Source organism: Saccopteryx leptura, chromosome 2 (assembly GCF_036850995.1).
Source record: "Saccopteryx leptura isolate mSacLep1 chromosome 2, mSacLep1_pri_phased_curated, whole genome shotgun sequence".
Taxonomy (NCBI): domain Eukaryota; kingdom Metazoa; phylum Chordata; class Mammalia; order Chiroptera; family Emballonuridae; genus Saccopteryx; species Saccopteryx leptura.
Genome location: NC_089504.1, coordinates 230,422,494 through 230,436,425, shown reverse-complemented (window position 1 = coordinate 230,436,425; position 13,932 = coordinate 230,422,494). Strand labels below are relative to the sequence as shown.

The window sequence follows — 13,932 nt, the reverse complement described above, 5'->3', positions numbered from 1 at the left end:
GGGTAACTAAGAGGGAAGCAGTGGGCCGCCCCAAGGAGCTGGTGCTAAGTGGTGAGGGGTGGGGGTCCCAGGAGCGAGGACATTGTTCTCACCAGGGTGGAACAATGGTGAGACAAGGTTGGACAAGGAGAGCAATTGCCTCTGATCACTTTCTCACTGAAAGACAAGGTCACACTTCAGTGACCTTGTACACAGGCACCGATGAAAGATCAAAAAGGTTGCCAACAGCTGCTTGGAGTGGTGCTGAGTCAGGCCCTGGAGAAGGTGTGGGGTCTCCTTGGGATGCCCGATGTCTGGTCCTAAAGGAAGAAGGTTAGGGCCAGGACTCTGAGTGAGCTGTTGGAAAGCTGGCTCCTGGGGCCTTGCCTACCCTCCCCTGCAGTGGACGGCCTTGGCACCCTGCCCCAGGCCTTCTTCCAGCTTCCCTGCTCAGTGTCCGCCCTTCCTTTACAGGCATCAGTGTGGCTGACTTCCACTGGCCCTATGCCCCAGGCCCCTCAATCCCTAGCCAGTGTCCCTGACCACCGCCTGCTCCTTCCTGGGGACTTCACAGGCACCGGGCCTGGCTCTGAGGCTGCAGGTTTGTACCTGACATCCCTCAGCACAGTGAGGACTCCGGCCACTCCCAGCACCTGGGCTTGCTCCATTCAGCCTGGGCCCAGCCAGGAGAGGGATCAAGAGCAAGCTTATTCCCATGGTGCAACAGACCCCACGGACCTGGAGGCTGAGCTAGAGGGCATCCAGCAGCAGCTGCAGGACTACCAGAGCATGAAGCGGAATCTCCGGTAAGACCCACAACTCCCTGCCCATGGGGGACAGCTGGGAGTGGGCTGCTAAGGCCCTAGGGGTGACTCACCTACACTGTGCACTGCCCCCCCCCAGGTGGCACCTTTACCCCTCAGTCCTGCTCAGAAAGGCCAGGTTGGCCTTCCCTGTGGGATGGAACAACAAAGCTGAGCAAATCTTGACTGGGTGATGTGAAAGCCAGGCCAGTGGTCTGCCCAGTGATTGTGAGCCATGGAATGTAAGGGTGTGGAAACAGGCCTGGGCTGTCTCATCTTGCCTGTGATCTGGCTCGAGCCCACGGATCTCAAGCCCAGGTCGGGGCCCTCATCATGAGCAGCAGTCCCTGGGTCTAAGTTGCTGTCTGCTGGATAGTGTGGAGGTGGGAAGAGGAGCAGGACAAGCTGCCCCCTTCTCCCTTCCCCCCCAAGCCTGGGCCTCTCCCCTGGGCCCAGCCAGGCACACAGCAGGTGTCTCTGCCTCAGGTCCTACCAGCGCCAAGCCAGGAGCCTGCGCCAGTGGCTGGAGCTGAGCCAGGAGGAGCCCAGGCCTGAGGACCAGGAAGCGGAGCAGCAGGTGCAGGAAGAACTGCAGGAGGTGAGGTCCCAGGCGGTCCTGGGGCGGGCTCTGGCTGTGCTTGCTCTGAGCTCGGCCTGTCCTTTCCTGGCCCTCAGGTAGAAACACAGATCCAGCAGCTGGCTGCGGAGCTCCAGGCCCAGCGCCAGCCCATTAGCGCCTGCATCTCCCGCGTCCAGGCCCTGCGGCGTGCTCTGTGCTAGAGCCATTGCCCCAGGGAAGCTTTCACCCGCCTCCAGGAACAGAATGCAAAGCTAAAATGAATTTTATTTTTTTATTTAAAACATTGCAATTAAATGAATTATACTGTTCAGAAGTCTCCCACTTTTCATACAAAAATACTGTGCTACTGATACAGTTGAAAAAGTTCAAATGGCTTCTCCTGCAGGAGAAATTCAGAGTCCCCTGGAGACATGAAACCTGTCCTTGTCCCCATAATCAGTGGCTCCCCAAGGACTGCATACCTATTACCTGGGGACCGGTTTTCTAGGCACTGACCCTGACCCCCAACCCCAATACATCAAGGCTCCTCTGCCTTCACTGTAAGCCCCTGAAACAATAGCAGCAACTTTCTCACATTTAATGGAGGTCTGGATCTGGGGAGAGGACACAGCTCTCCCTTAGCCCCAGTGCAGCCACCACTATCTGCCTGCCCCATTCACGTGGGGCACTAGTAAGGTGGGTTCAGTGATGGGTCTGGACAGATCTGGAAGAGAACTCATCGAGGTCTGCAAAGCACTTCACCATCAGTCACCATCCTCAGAAGATGCCAGCAGAGTCAGGGGATGCTTTCAGCCTCAAGTGTGAAGAAGAAAGCTTTTCCCGATGAGCAGGGCAGGGCGATTTTGGAAACAGAAAGCAGTTGCATTAAAGGCTGTGTGGCCCTGCTTGGGGGCAGGCGGGCCCACAGGAGGCATCTCACCTGTGCAGAGGACACCAAAAGCAGTGATGGGAGGAGCAGCAAAAAGATACATTACCACTTACCATCTTAGAAACCAAGACCAACTGAATGCTTAGCCAGGAGACCCAGGGTCTCTGGTTTATACATTAGGGGTTAAAACCTCTTCAAAGGGGAATCTGACATCACCCCGGCACCTTCTCTCTAGGGTAGGAAGAGAGGATCCTCTGACCTCATCTGTACCTTTGGGACAGCAGGAAAAGATGTCACCCAGGTCCTGCCTGGTCAGACCCCTTGGATCTGAGAGAGTCCCCTGAAAGACTCTCCCATTTCTGTTTAGAAAAGATCCCTCAGCAGCCGCAGCCAGGAAAGAGGCTCTAGAGGGAGCCTAGAGCCTCCCCAAATCGGATTTTCTGTCCTGCTTCCAGCTTGAAGTTGAAGTCCTTGGGGGCCTCGAAGATGAGCACAATGGTGGAACCCAGGTTGAACTCGCCCAAGCGCTCGCCCTTGCGCATGGGGATGCCCTCCTTGTTGGCATGCGTCACGAAGCTGAAGTCATTGTAGGAGCCCTTGCTGTACCGTGGGCTGTTTGTATGCAGGTCCTGGGAGAGACCAGGGGCAGAACATGTGGAGACCTGCTCCCTGGCCCTTAAACACACCTCCACTGCCTGTCCCCAACCCAGCTTGGAAAGGGAGGTGGGGACAACAACTCTGGTTAGGCATGGGCTGCGTGCCTAACCAGACACAGTTCCTGACACCACTATGAACTGGGTCACTGAGGGACACAAAGAAATCAGACCCAACTTGGTTCTCCGGTACAGATGGCACTACAAGACCAGCACCCAGGGAAGGGGCAGTCTTAAAACGACAGCAAGAAGGCAGTGCCTTGGGCAGGGTGGGCACTGGCCACCCCTTTATACACGTGGCCTCCAATCAGCAAGTTCTATACAAGATCAATATTCCCCTGTGGTCCCACCGGAAGCAAAGTGCCAGGCAGGGTGGTGGACTCCCTCCCTCTGCAGCCCCTCCAGAGACGGGAGAGGGGTCGGAATTTGTAGTTCTGACAGATCTGGCTGCATAGCATAGGTCAGGGGGACCCCAAGTAGCCCAGTGCTTGGGCTTCAGCAGGGCCTGTGCTCTGCTTACCTGGTCAAAGTAGATGCGGATAGAGCCCACGTTGGTGGCTCCCACAGCTGTTAGTGAAAAGAATCCGTGTTTCCAGTCCCCAGTGAGAACTACCCGCTCATTGTGGCAGAAGAGCTCTTTGATCCAGCGGGCCATTCCAGGGTTCACGGACATCAGGGAGCCTGTAGAAGCAAGAAAACTGCTATTCCCCACCCAGTGGGAAGACCAGCCTCCCAGAGCCCAGTGTCACCACTATGTCATTCCAAATACAGAGTGGGCTGGACTCCAGCCTGCCCCCTGCTGCCTATGCCCAGCTGACTAAAGCAGTCAACTCCTGGCCTCAGCACTCCATATCTGCAGCTTGGCTCCCCTGAAACCTAGAAGCTGAGAGCACCTATCTGGGGCTCAGAGAGGTAACTCCCAGACGTGTGCCAGCCTGGCCTACCTGGGAAGTGGCGCCGGTGGGACACGGTCCAGTCAGTGGGAGAGTGGAAGCAGTGGTAGTCCCCAGGGGCCAGGTAGATGACGCAGTGGTAGAGCTCATTCCCTTCTCGGGTGACCAGCTGGTTCCTAAAGGAGGTGCAGGAGGTGGCTGTGGGGGGCAGACACAAGGGCCAGGCCATTAGACAAACACGCAGTGCCACCCGGCATGGGACTGGCGTGCAGTCTGGAAATGGGCTCCAGGGAGGGCCTGAGCCCAGGGGCCAGTCCGCAGTTCCTACAGCCTTCTCAGTGTCCCTTCTCTCCCCAGTCCACTCCCAACCTTCACCCTTTGACCTCCAGCCCAGCCACACTGCAGCAGGGCAACCAGGACCCACCTGGTGGTAAGGGCAGGTCCTCTGCAGAGGTGCGTGGACCCAGGAATGACTCCAGCGAGTAGGTAATGCCCTTCACCTGCTCCACCTCACAGTTCTTCACCTGCCCAAAGTTAAGGATCTTCCCATCGGAAGGACTGATCTGGAAGGGCCAGAAGAGTCTTACTGCCAGGGATGGGAGGGGAGGGCACAGAGGAGGAGAGGGAACGCAGGGCAGGACTTCCCACCAGGCCACCTGTGGACGCTGTTGGGACTATTTCCAAAAGCACAGGCAAGAATCCCATTTCTGGAGGGAGGAGTGGAAAGCAGGGTCCAGCCTCACCACGCTGTGCAGGCCACTGACGGGCCGGGCCTGCGGCTTCAGCTTGCGCCGGAAGAACTCGCTGAGGTTGCGGTAGTGGTGCAGGTCCTCCACGGCGGCCTCCTTCATGTTCACCCCGAAGGTCCAGATGTACAGGCTGTAGACGGGCCTGCGCAGCCACTGCGGCAGCTCCACCTGGTTAAGACGGCCCCAGGCCCGCGACAGCAAGCGCGTCGGCACCGACTTGTACAAGGCCACCTGCAAGCCACAGGCAGGCGGGGTCAGTGGGCCACACTTTAAGCCCCCTCCCCAATCAGCTGCCCCCCCACCAAGGGGGCCACTTCGGAGGTTTTGTGATGTGGTTGTTTCTCACTAGGAACCAGACTGTCTCCCAAACATGACTGGCTGAGACTGTGACACAGTGACTTAAAACTTGGGTGTTTGTCATTTTATGCAGGCTGAACAACAGCTGTCCTAGTCCCTGGGGAGAGACTGACCAGCACAGTCTTGTTTCTTGAAGAGGGAAGGGAGCATAAATATAACTGAGACTGGCACAGACAGGCTGTGGCAGGAGGCCCCAGGTGGAAAGTCTACGACCCCAAGTTCACATCCCTGTTCCAACAGAAAACCGCCCTCCCCCTCACCAAGGTCAGGGACTTAGACATCATGCAGATGCGCTGTAACACTGTCACCAGGGCCTGGCACTCAGTGACATTCTCTGGTGATGGGCAGTCAACAAAGCTGTTTGCACCTGGGGCTTCTCACAGGAGGAACCAGCAGCTCAGCCCCACCAGCCAACTGTTCTACGTGCCACTGACATAATAGGACCTGCCTCTTACTGGCACCTGTTGCTTGTCTGAACCGAGACATCAAGTCCCCAAGGTGTAAAAGTAATTTCACCCCAACTTGAAACACCTCTAGGAGGCAGCAAGGCAGTGGCTCCCAGGACTCTTCCCAGCCAGAGCCTGTACATTGGAGTGGCCACGGCTGCCATGGTGCCTCAGGTCTACTGGCCAGAGCTCCTTAGCTTCAAGTCCTTACGACACCCCACCTGCATTGTCCCAAGGCCCAGGAGCAGGGTCTCCTCCTTGGGTCAGCCTGCCTTCCAGAGAATGGCCCAGGGCTGCCAGGTCCTCAAAGGCATCCCTCCCTTCCTTAAGGAGCCCAAACAGGCTTCAATCTTCCTGGACCACCCTCTGGCATGCAAAAACTAATTTGGGTTGTTTTCAAAATCACCTAAGCTCACTTCTGCTTGAACACAAGAAATCATTCTGAATGCCCAGTATGAGTTCCATCCAGAAGCAGAACCCCCCAAAGGCACAAATGCAGACAAAGCAGGCAGGGGACAGCAAGCTAACCCTCGCTCACCACTCTGCAGGCCCACACAGCCACTGAACAGCACCCTCCTGGAGGGCTCAGCCCCAGAGTCATCACCTCTAATCTGACAACTGTCTCCTTCTGGGTCTCCTAGGTCACTGTATCAGGCTGGGGGGGGGGGGGTGTCAGGCCAGCAGCCTACACACACTTACCCTGCTCACGGGCCTCCATCCCACCCGGCTGAGTGGCCTGAGGGCACCAAAGGGCAGGAGGTAGTAGAGGACCGTCAGAGGCCAGGAGCGCAGTTTTAGGGCAGGTCTGGACATACAGCTCAGCTGTCCCAGCCTCCGTCTCAGGGCCAGCTGGGGGAAGTGCAACCTGCAGGGCACATGTCCACGCATGACTGGGATCAGCAGCATCTGGAAGGGACTGGCAGCCCCCACCTCACCCTCAGCAAGCGTGCTTCTCAGTGAAGTCTAGCAGCACTGGCTGTGCCCCTCATCCCAACCCCATTCTGAGTGGGGGGCCTGGCTGCCTCTGGTTGGCAGATGCACTTGCCAGTCCCTCACACCTGCCTGCCAGGTGGAAGAACTGGGGATGTTGGCAGCTGAGGCACAGAGGGTGAGATCCAGCTCCTAACCTTGCAGAGGGAGCAGTGTCTGAGCATGGGAAGGACCCCAGTGGGATCCTTCAGGGCTAACTACCACTGCCCCCACCCTCCCGGGGCACCAGGAGACAGGCTAATCTACTAGAGCCCCTCAGTGTAGCCACACAGGGTGGTAGGAGAGCTACTGGTGCCTTGTTTCCTCATCTGCTAAAATAAGGAATTGGGCCTGACAAGATCACAAAGGAACGAACACACACATACACACACACACACACATAGATTGGGCCTGACACAATCACAAAGGAATGAATGAACACACAGAGAGAGGGATTGGGCCTGAGAAGATCACAAAGGAACACACACACACACACACACACACACAGTCCCCTCCCCACAGCTATCTGCATGCTCATTCTATATCAGGTCAGGTTCTCCAAAACCGACCCACCTTAGGCCACCTCCCAGGTACACTGGACCACACACCTGACCCCCTTTCAGCAACAGTGATAGGCCTTTGCCAAGTCCCACACCAGTCCAAACCCAGTGCATTCAACACAGGCTCAGCCTCTCCACCAGAACCCTGGCCTCCTGAGGCATATCAGTGAGGCCCAAGTCCCCTTGTCACACACCTAAGCTGCAGAAAATGCTCCTGAGGCCCCAGTATAGCCATCAGGAGACTATACTGCCACCCCAGGCCTCAGTTGCCTCATCTGCAAAAAGACTGCATTCCACTGGATAATCTAAGGTTCCCATCTGTGCCTGTACACTCTCAGAGAACCTGTGTTCTCTGCCCCCACCTGCCGAACAAATCAAAGAACAAAGAGGCATCACATCTGATACTAAAAGAAGAAAAAATGGAGAACCTAGCCATTGGGTAGGCCCAGTTCAGTGATGACAATGAAGGAGCCGTATCTCCACAGCTCCCCAGACTCCCAGCGATTATTCTCTCCCATCCACCCCATTGTGTTTTCACAAGGTCTGGTTAGTGGTGGGGGCCCGATCAAAGCCAGGTAAACCACTGCTCCCCCCTCCCACTGCCCCCACCCGCCCTGCTCACTGCAGAAGCACAGGGACCAATCCCCGAAGAGCTGCTCCTGAATGGGGTGGGGGTGCCTGGGGATGGGGAGCAGCAGTTTAGGTGCAGCACAGACACTGGTCCACCAGCCCGTTCCGCCTCCCCGGTACCTGAAGCGGGCTCTCCGACTCAGGCCCCCAGGGCTGGGCCCCTCCAACCTTGGGGGCTGATCCCCCAGGCCCCTGCTGCCACCTCCACTGCGAGGCCGCTGGACATGAACTCTGACCTTGTGGAGGTTGTGGCGGGGCACAGAGGGGTTAGGAGGCCGCCAGCAGCATCTCACCATTTCGCTGTGCTGAGCTCTGGTCCTCGCCTCGCCTCTGACTGACACATGGTGGGCGGGCAGGGAGGGCGGTGCCAGCACGATCGCCTTTGTTCCTCCTCCTTCCTCCCTTCCCCCCACGGAGCTACTGCACTGTCACAGTTCCGCGGCAGCTGGTGGGCCCCTTCCTTGGCTCAGAGACCACGGCGTAGAGCTGGGCAAAGATAGGCACTGGTCACACACCTGCTCGGGCCGGCAGGACCAGCCCTGAGCTCAAGCCCACTCTAGCCCCAGGCTTGGCCACCTGCCTGCTCCAGTGAGCTGATGGACTGCTGATGGCAGGAAGGGGACCAGGACCCTCTGGGCTCCAGGAGCACAAGTGGGAATCTGAGCCCTGTGCTCCAGGCAGATACCCAGCGTCGCCCTGTCTGCGGTCAGGGCGGCCCCTCCCTTGCCAGGACCTGACCCATTTTCCATTCAGGTGACAAAGTAGCATCTGAGGAATAAGGGAGGGAAGGTGGGGGAGGTGGGGCTGGTGAGACCCTGGAAATCTGACCAGCTCCGGCTCTTCCTCACTGCCTGTGCTGCTTGCTTCAGAGCTCCCTATGCTGGGCGCTAGGCCCTCAGGGCCTCCTCACAAGTCGGGCACCCAGGTGATATAAAGGAAAACTGACGTGGAGCTGGGAGCAGGCCAGGCCTGAAGCCCACACCTGCGCCCTCTCCATCCTCCCTGTCTTTACTAGGTAACAGGGACAGCACTCTGGCCAGGGGCCCACAAGGCTATGGGGAGGGCACACTGCCTTCACAAAGCCCTTCTGGACACCTCACAGATAACAGGTAAGGGCAGCAAACATTCCATGGTTGTTGCTGTCTCAGCCCACGAAGTCAAGGCCCCAGACCATCTTTACATGAAGAAATTTGGCTCCAGAGCAACTCTGAGGGCAGAGAACTGACCCAACCCAGGACCCCACATGGCCAATATGCTATGACCCAGCAAGGGGCTCCAACTCAGACGTGGCTTCATCACACAAGGGGGAACACTTGACAGCCAGCAAACCTACTTCAGGCCACAGAGGCACCTATCAGGGGAGTCAATGAGACTCCAGGTGTGCAGGGGCCCACAGGAGCCAGGACAAGGCCATCTAAGGTCTGGACATGAGCATGGACTTCTGCCCAGACCAAGCAGGTAGCAAGGCCTGGCCCATACCAGGTCCAGACCTCTTCAGCAATATTCATCTCCCCAGGCCACACCCTGAAGCAGACAAAAACATAAGCATCCTCCAGCCCTGAGGGAAAGGCTCACAGCCCCACAGACACCCCTGCTTCAGGCTCTGGTGACCTCCAGCTTACAGTCCTATCATGACAGTCAGGTCGCCTCACCCACACCGCCCACATGCTGATGGGCAGTCAGGGTTGGGTCTGGTGCTTGGCTTCCAGGATGGAGTTCTTTCCCAGCCTCTAGAAACTAGAAAGCTCAGACTGAGTGCACATCCATGATTCAGGTTGGGGGTCAGTGAGGCCTTGTGGGACAGGATGACAATCCCAGCCTCTTCCTGCCAGTTTTCCTCACTGTCCTACCACACTGGACAGTGACCACTGCAGCATGCTTCCAGAAAGGCACAATCAAGAGCCCACAGCCAAACCGAGCTTGTCGGGAAACTCAGAATCTCAAAGCAGATGCACGTGCTTGGACTTGGACTTCATTGTCCCCAGGGCCTCCAGTCCAGGGGCCTGCCCCAGCTCGCCAGGGCAAGGCAGACACTCACCGCCCCTCCCATAGTGGAGGGAGCTCAAGGGGGATCAGACAGAGGCACTGCTGCCCTGGAGAGACTGGAAACTGCCCTGAGGGGCCAGGCACGAGGTCCTTACGTTCTCAACCCCTCTTCTACTCCGCTACCTCTTCTAAACGAGAAACAGACCAGGGTGTTAGGCTTCTGCTAAATCACCATGTGTGGCAGTGGCTCCCACAGAATCCCTAGGAAGCCAATGTGAATACATCTGTCCCCCAGGAAACGAGCCTGGCGCCCTGTCCAGCTTAAAGCTAAGGGATGGAGACTAGGGGGTCCCTAAAGGCCACTCCTCACTCCCCAAGGGCAGAGCCACTTCTACAGCCAGCATGCTCCAGGCCTCCCTTCTCCACACCTCAGAGCCCCACTTCCCTCCACACCTGTGTCAGCCTTGGTGCCTGAGCCAGAGCTTCTCTGCTCAGGCCCAGATAAGAAACCTGCAAGGAGGGTGCTCTGAAGTGGGGAAGGGCGGACACTTTCCCTCTATCCTGAGATTCTCAAGGACACTCTGTGGAGGTGGAGTTTTGGGCTGTGACCAGGTTTCAGGTGCCCAGTTCTACAACACAACTCTGTATACTATATTGTTTGTTCACTGCCCAATCCCACTGGACTTTTTTTTTTTTTTTTTGTATTTTTTTGTATTTTTTTTCTGAAGCTGGAAACGGGGAGAGACAGTCAGACTCCCGCATGCGCCCGACCGGGATCCACCCGGCACGCCCACCAGGGGGCGACGCTCTGCCCACGAGGGGGCGATGCTCTGCCCCTCCGGGGCGTCGCTCTGCCGCAACCAGAGCCACTCTAGCGCCTGGGGCAGAGGCCAAGGAGCCATCCCCAGCGCCCGGGCCATCTTTGCTCCAATGGAGCCTTGGCTGCGGGAGGGGAAGAGAGAGACAGAGAGGAAGGAGGGGGAGGGGGTAGAGAAGCAAATGGGCGCTTCTCCTATGTGCCCTGGCCGGGAATCGAACCCAGGTCCCCCGCACGCCAGGCCGACGCTCTACCACTGAGCCAACCGGCCAGGGCCTCCCACTGGACTTTAAAGTCATTACAAGGCCTAACGGCCAGCTACATGAAACATGGTGGGGGAAGGCCTTGCATGTCGCAGGTGCTCTCTGAATGGTCATTCCTTCCACTCACCCTCTGGAGGCTCAGATCATAGGGTGACCACACAGCCCAGAACAACCATGCCTCCCTTCCACACAGAAGCTCCGTGCGGCCTCATCCCCTAGACCTGGCTCCTGACGTCTCTCACCTCCCCTTCCAAAACCACATTCTAGCAACCAGGCTTCCTCCACCGGGAGGTTGTAAGGCTGCCCTGTGAGCAGGAAACAGTGACCCAACAGGACACTTGAGGAGGGGGTCACCTTTGTCGGGACATGCTGTTCTGGGGGCTCACTCTGAGCAACGCTGCAATGTCCCCATCCACCCCACTAATGAGGATGAAGGGAACAATCCCTCCTCTGTGGGATGGAATGTTCCAACTGAAGTAGGATGGCCTGACCCAGGCCAGTTACCAGTTACCACAGGTGGGGGTGAGTGTGTGCTCTTGCCTGATCCCCTAGGACCCTGGTAGATCCAGGTTTGAGTTTCAGCAAGGACAGGAAGGCAGTGAGGAGTCAGGACCATCCACCCCCGGCCACCCCTCTCCATGAGGCTTTTGCTGAGCATGCAGGGCCTGGTATCCCTGCTCATGTCCAGCCTGAGACCACCTGAGAATGTGCTCCTGCTCTGAGAGGAAATCTCACTTCACCAGGGTCACTCCTCTTGAAGCCTCAGCAACCCTAGTGCCCCCAAAACATGTCCACCGGCCTTTCTGTGCGCCCCACCATGGACAGCTGGGCCGCTTCCTCCCTCAGCTCCCCAAAGGCCCAGCCGCCAACCCTTTCTCCTGTGTTCCAGGGCAGGAAACAGAAAAAACTTTACAAGTAGGGAATGGGAAACGGACCTCCTGGGTGAAACGGGTAAGCCATCTTGGGGAAGCCCTGGGCAAGAGGAGGGGAAGCCAAGGCAGGCCCAAGAGTGCCTCCTTCAAGCCAGCAGGAGGAGGGAGGCCCAGGGAAGGATGGGCGGAGGTGGGGACAGAACTCTCTCAAAGGAAAGAAACCTCCTCTCAGGCAATCCCTGGTGTCAGGGCTCAAAGAAAGGTAGCAGGTCACCCCCCACCCCGCCCCTCGGGTGGTGACAGGGTGACAAGTACCTACACTTCTTGGTCCCACTGAGGAAGAGTGCAGCACACCTCCCCTTCTGACTCCTGCCTCAGGTCCTTTAGGAGAAATCAGCCTGAGCTCTCAGCTCTCAGCACTGGCGGGGAACTCCGAGCCCCCTGCAAAGCCAGCACTTCCCTTTTCCGGGCCCTACGGCTAGGAGATGCTACAGGATGTGGAGGAAGTGAGCTCAGCCAGCCAGCCCCATGACTGCCATGAGGGGTTGGGGAAGCCCACAGCTAGGTCTAGACTATGGGGCGGGCTCCTTGGCCCCAGGCCTTCAGCCTCACAGCGGTAAGGGTATGCCCCGGACCACAGCGGGGTGGACGGACGGCTCTCCCCGGGTCTGAAAGTGGCCTCCCAGCCAGCGCCCTGGAGGAGAGGAGGCTGACTCACTCACCGGCCGGTGGTCCCGTCCCACTCGGCTTCCGGGCTGCGCCTGACTCTGGGGAGGTGCTGCTCTGCCAAGACAGCCTTGGGTTGGCGGGCGGGGGCTCCGGCTCCAGCCACTCAGACTGTCGGGGCGGGGGCAGGAGGGCGGACACCAGACACTGGGAGCTGCGCTCCGCCCCCGGCCCAGCCACACCCGCCCAGGGGCCCCTTTAAGGGGGAAGAGGGGACCAGCCCACTGCGGATCAGTCAAAGGATTTCCCCAGTGACACTATCAGGGTTGGGAGAGCCATCTGTCCTTAGCAGGGGCTCATCTCCGGGGGCAGCTACCTTCCTGATTTCCCCTTCACAACCTTCCCCCTACACCTGCCCCTCTGGGCAGGCTGGGCCTTCAGGTACTGGCCTGCTTCACTGGACCAAGGAGATGTGTCTAGCGCCCTCCAAGTGAAAAGGTGAGACAGAAAGTATCTAAGTCTTTGCTCCTTCCCACACCCTATCCTGAAGACACAGGCTGTCCCACTTCCTCTCCTCCATGCAGACACACTTCTGACGCACAAAATCCCATTTAGACCAGCAAACAAGACCCAGGGGGCAAGGTCTGCACCTGGGCTGTACAAACAAGATGAAGAACCTGTGGGGTGATTATGTGCTGGCTTTTTACATTTTTTTTTTTAATTACAGTAGACATTCAATATTAGTTTACATTCATTTCAGGTGTATAGTACAGTGGTTAGACAATATAATTTACGAAGTGATCCCTCTATGCCCTGTCTTTCTACCCCACTAGATGGCAGAGCCCTGGCCTGTGGGTCAGCACTCTCCCGCATGCCCATGACATCAAGATGGGATGGAATAAAGCAGCTTAGCATTTTTTTTACTAGGAGGAAGGTCTAACACAGACAACTATTCAACCAGAGAAAAGGTATGGAATTCAGGAGCCTGGTTACTGTCTGTGCAGGTCATACCCCAGGGCAGTGCGCCACCCACTGGTCACACTGCCTCAGAGCCTCAGTCCTCTTGCTCAGGCTACTGAACAAAAACCCAACCCCAGCTTCTTCCAATGAGAATTTAGTTTTTCAAGTAATGTTTAGAACTGGTAGAGCCGACAGAGCTTGTAAGAAGATGGGTGGCCAGGCCAGGGCAGCCTAGCGCAGGACACAATGGCATGTAGACACAACACAGCCCACATACCTGTCTTCATTTGGATCCAGCCCATGCAACTTCTCCATGACAACACACAGACCTGGGCTGCCACAGTGGGGAAGTGGGGAGCCAGTGAGGAGAGTCCTACCTCAAGGACTTCTGCACTATTTCATACCACAGTGCACCAGCAGGAGTAGAGGCAGGGTGGAAAAAATAAAGTTCCAGCCCTGTAGTTTCACAACATTCTCTGAGCTCTGGTGAGACCTCAACCCCCTTCTCACCCCAAAGCTCCCAGCAAACACCACGTGAGACGGGATCCAAGCAGTTAAAGCACAAGATACCGAAATGGAACCCTAGCCGTCCTGAAAGGCTAGAACCAGAAAGACCCTGGAAGATCATGGGACTGCCCCAAAGCCGCCAGCACTTCCAGGCCAGACCCAGCCGCACCAGACCAGAGGGAAAACAAAAGTCTATGGGTCAAAAGCCTGGCTTCTCATTTGCTGAGCAGCCTCTGGCACCAACACTCTCCTCTGTAAATGACCAATCAGGTGGCTCCACACCATTGCCAGAGTTCCTTATGACCACTCAAAGCCCCTCAGGTGATGAATGTTTAGAAAAGTCATAAACCAGCTCAAGGTCTGCCCTGCATCAA

General features: G+C 57.2%; 2 protein-coding genes across 8 annotated transcripts in view; one reads left to right on the top strand and one right to left on the bottom strand.

Annotated features, from left to right (window-relative positions):
* The window catches only part of SFI1 (SFI1 centrin binding protein), a 94,470-nt gene extending 92,877 nt beyond the window's left edge, over nt 1–1,593 (top strand). The window contains exons 30-32 of the mRNA XM_066370433.1: nt 454–785; nt 1,269–1,380; nt 1,458–1,593. Coding sequence (XP_066226530.1) covers nt 454–785; nt 1,269–1,380; nt 1,458–1,562 — 549 coding nt within the window. The 3' untranslated portion in view covers nt 1,563–1,593. The remainder of the gene's footprint in view (nt 1–453; nt 786–1,268; nt 1,381–1,457) is intronic.
* Nucleotides 1,594–1,663: 70 nt separating this feature from the next.
* PISD (phosphatidylserine decarboxylase) overlaps nt 1,664–13,932 on the bottom strand; it is a 37,963-nt gene continuing 25,694 nt past the window's right edge. For 2 of the 7 annotated variants that reach the window (XM_066370436.1, XM_066370437.1), the window contains 5 exons: nt 4,520–4,756; nt 4,201–4,339; nt 3,828–3,974; nt 3,404–3,564; nt 1,666–2,859 (listed from right to left, as the gene is read on the bottom strand). In XM_066370436.1, the coding sequence (XP_066226533.1) occupies nt 2,635–2,859; nt 3,404–3,564; nt 3,828–3,974; nt 4,201–4,339; nt 4,520–4,756 (909 nt within the window). In that variant the 3' untranslated portion in view covers nt 1,666–2,634. Of the gene's footprint in view, nt 2,860–3,403; nt 3,565–3,827; nt 3,975–4,200; nt 4,340–4,519; nt 4,757–6,027; nt 6,194–7,607; nt 7,974–11,740; nt 11,934–12,147; nt 12,290–13,932 lie in introns of those variants that run through there. The other 5 variants (XM_066370439.1, XM_066370441.1, XM_066370442.1 and 2 more) reach the window with 5 other exon arrangements.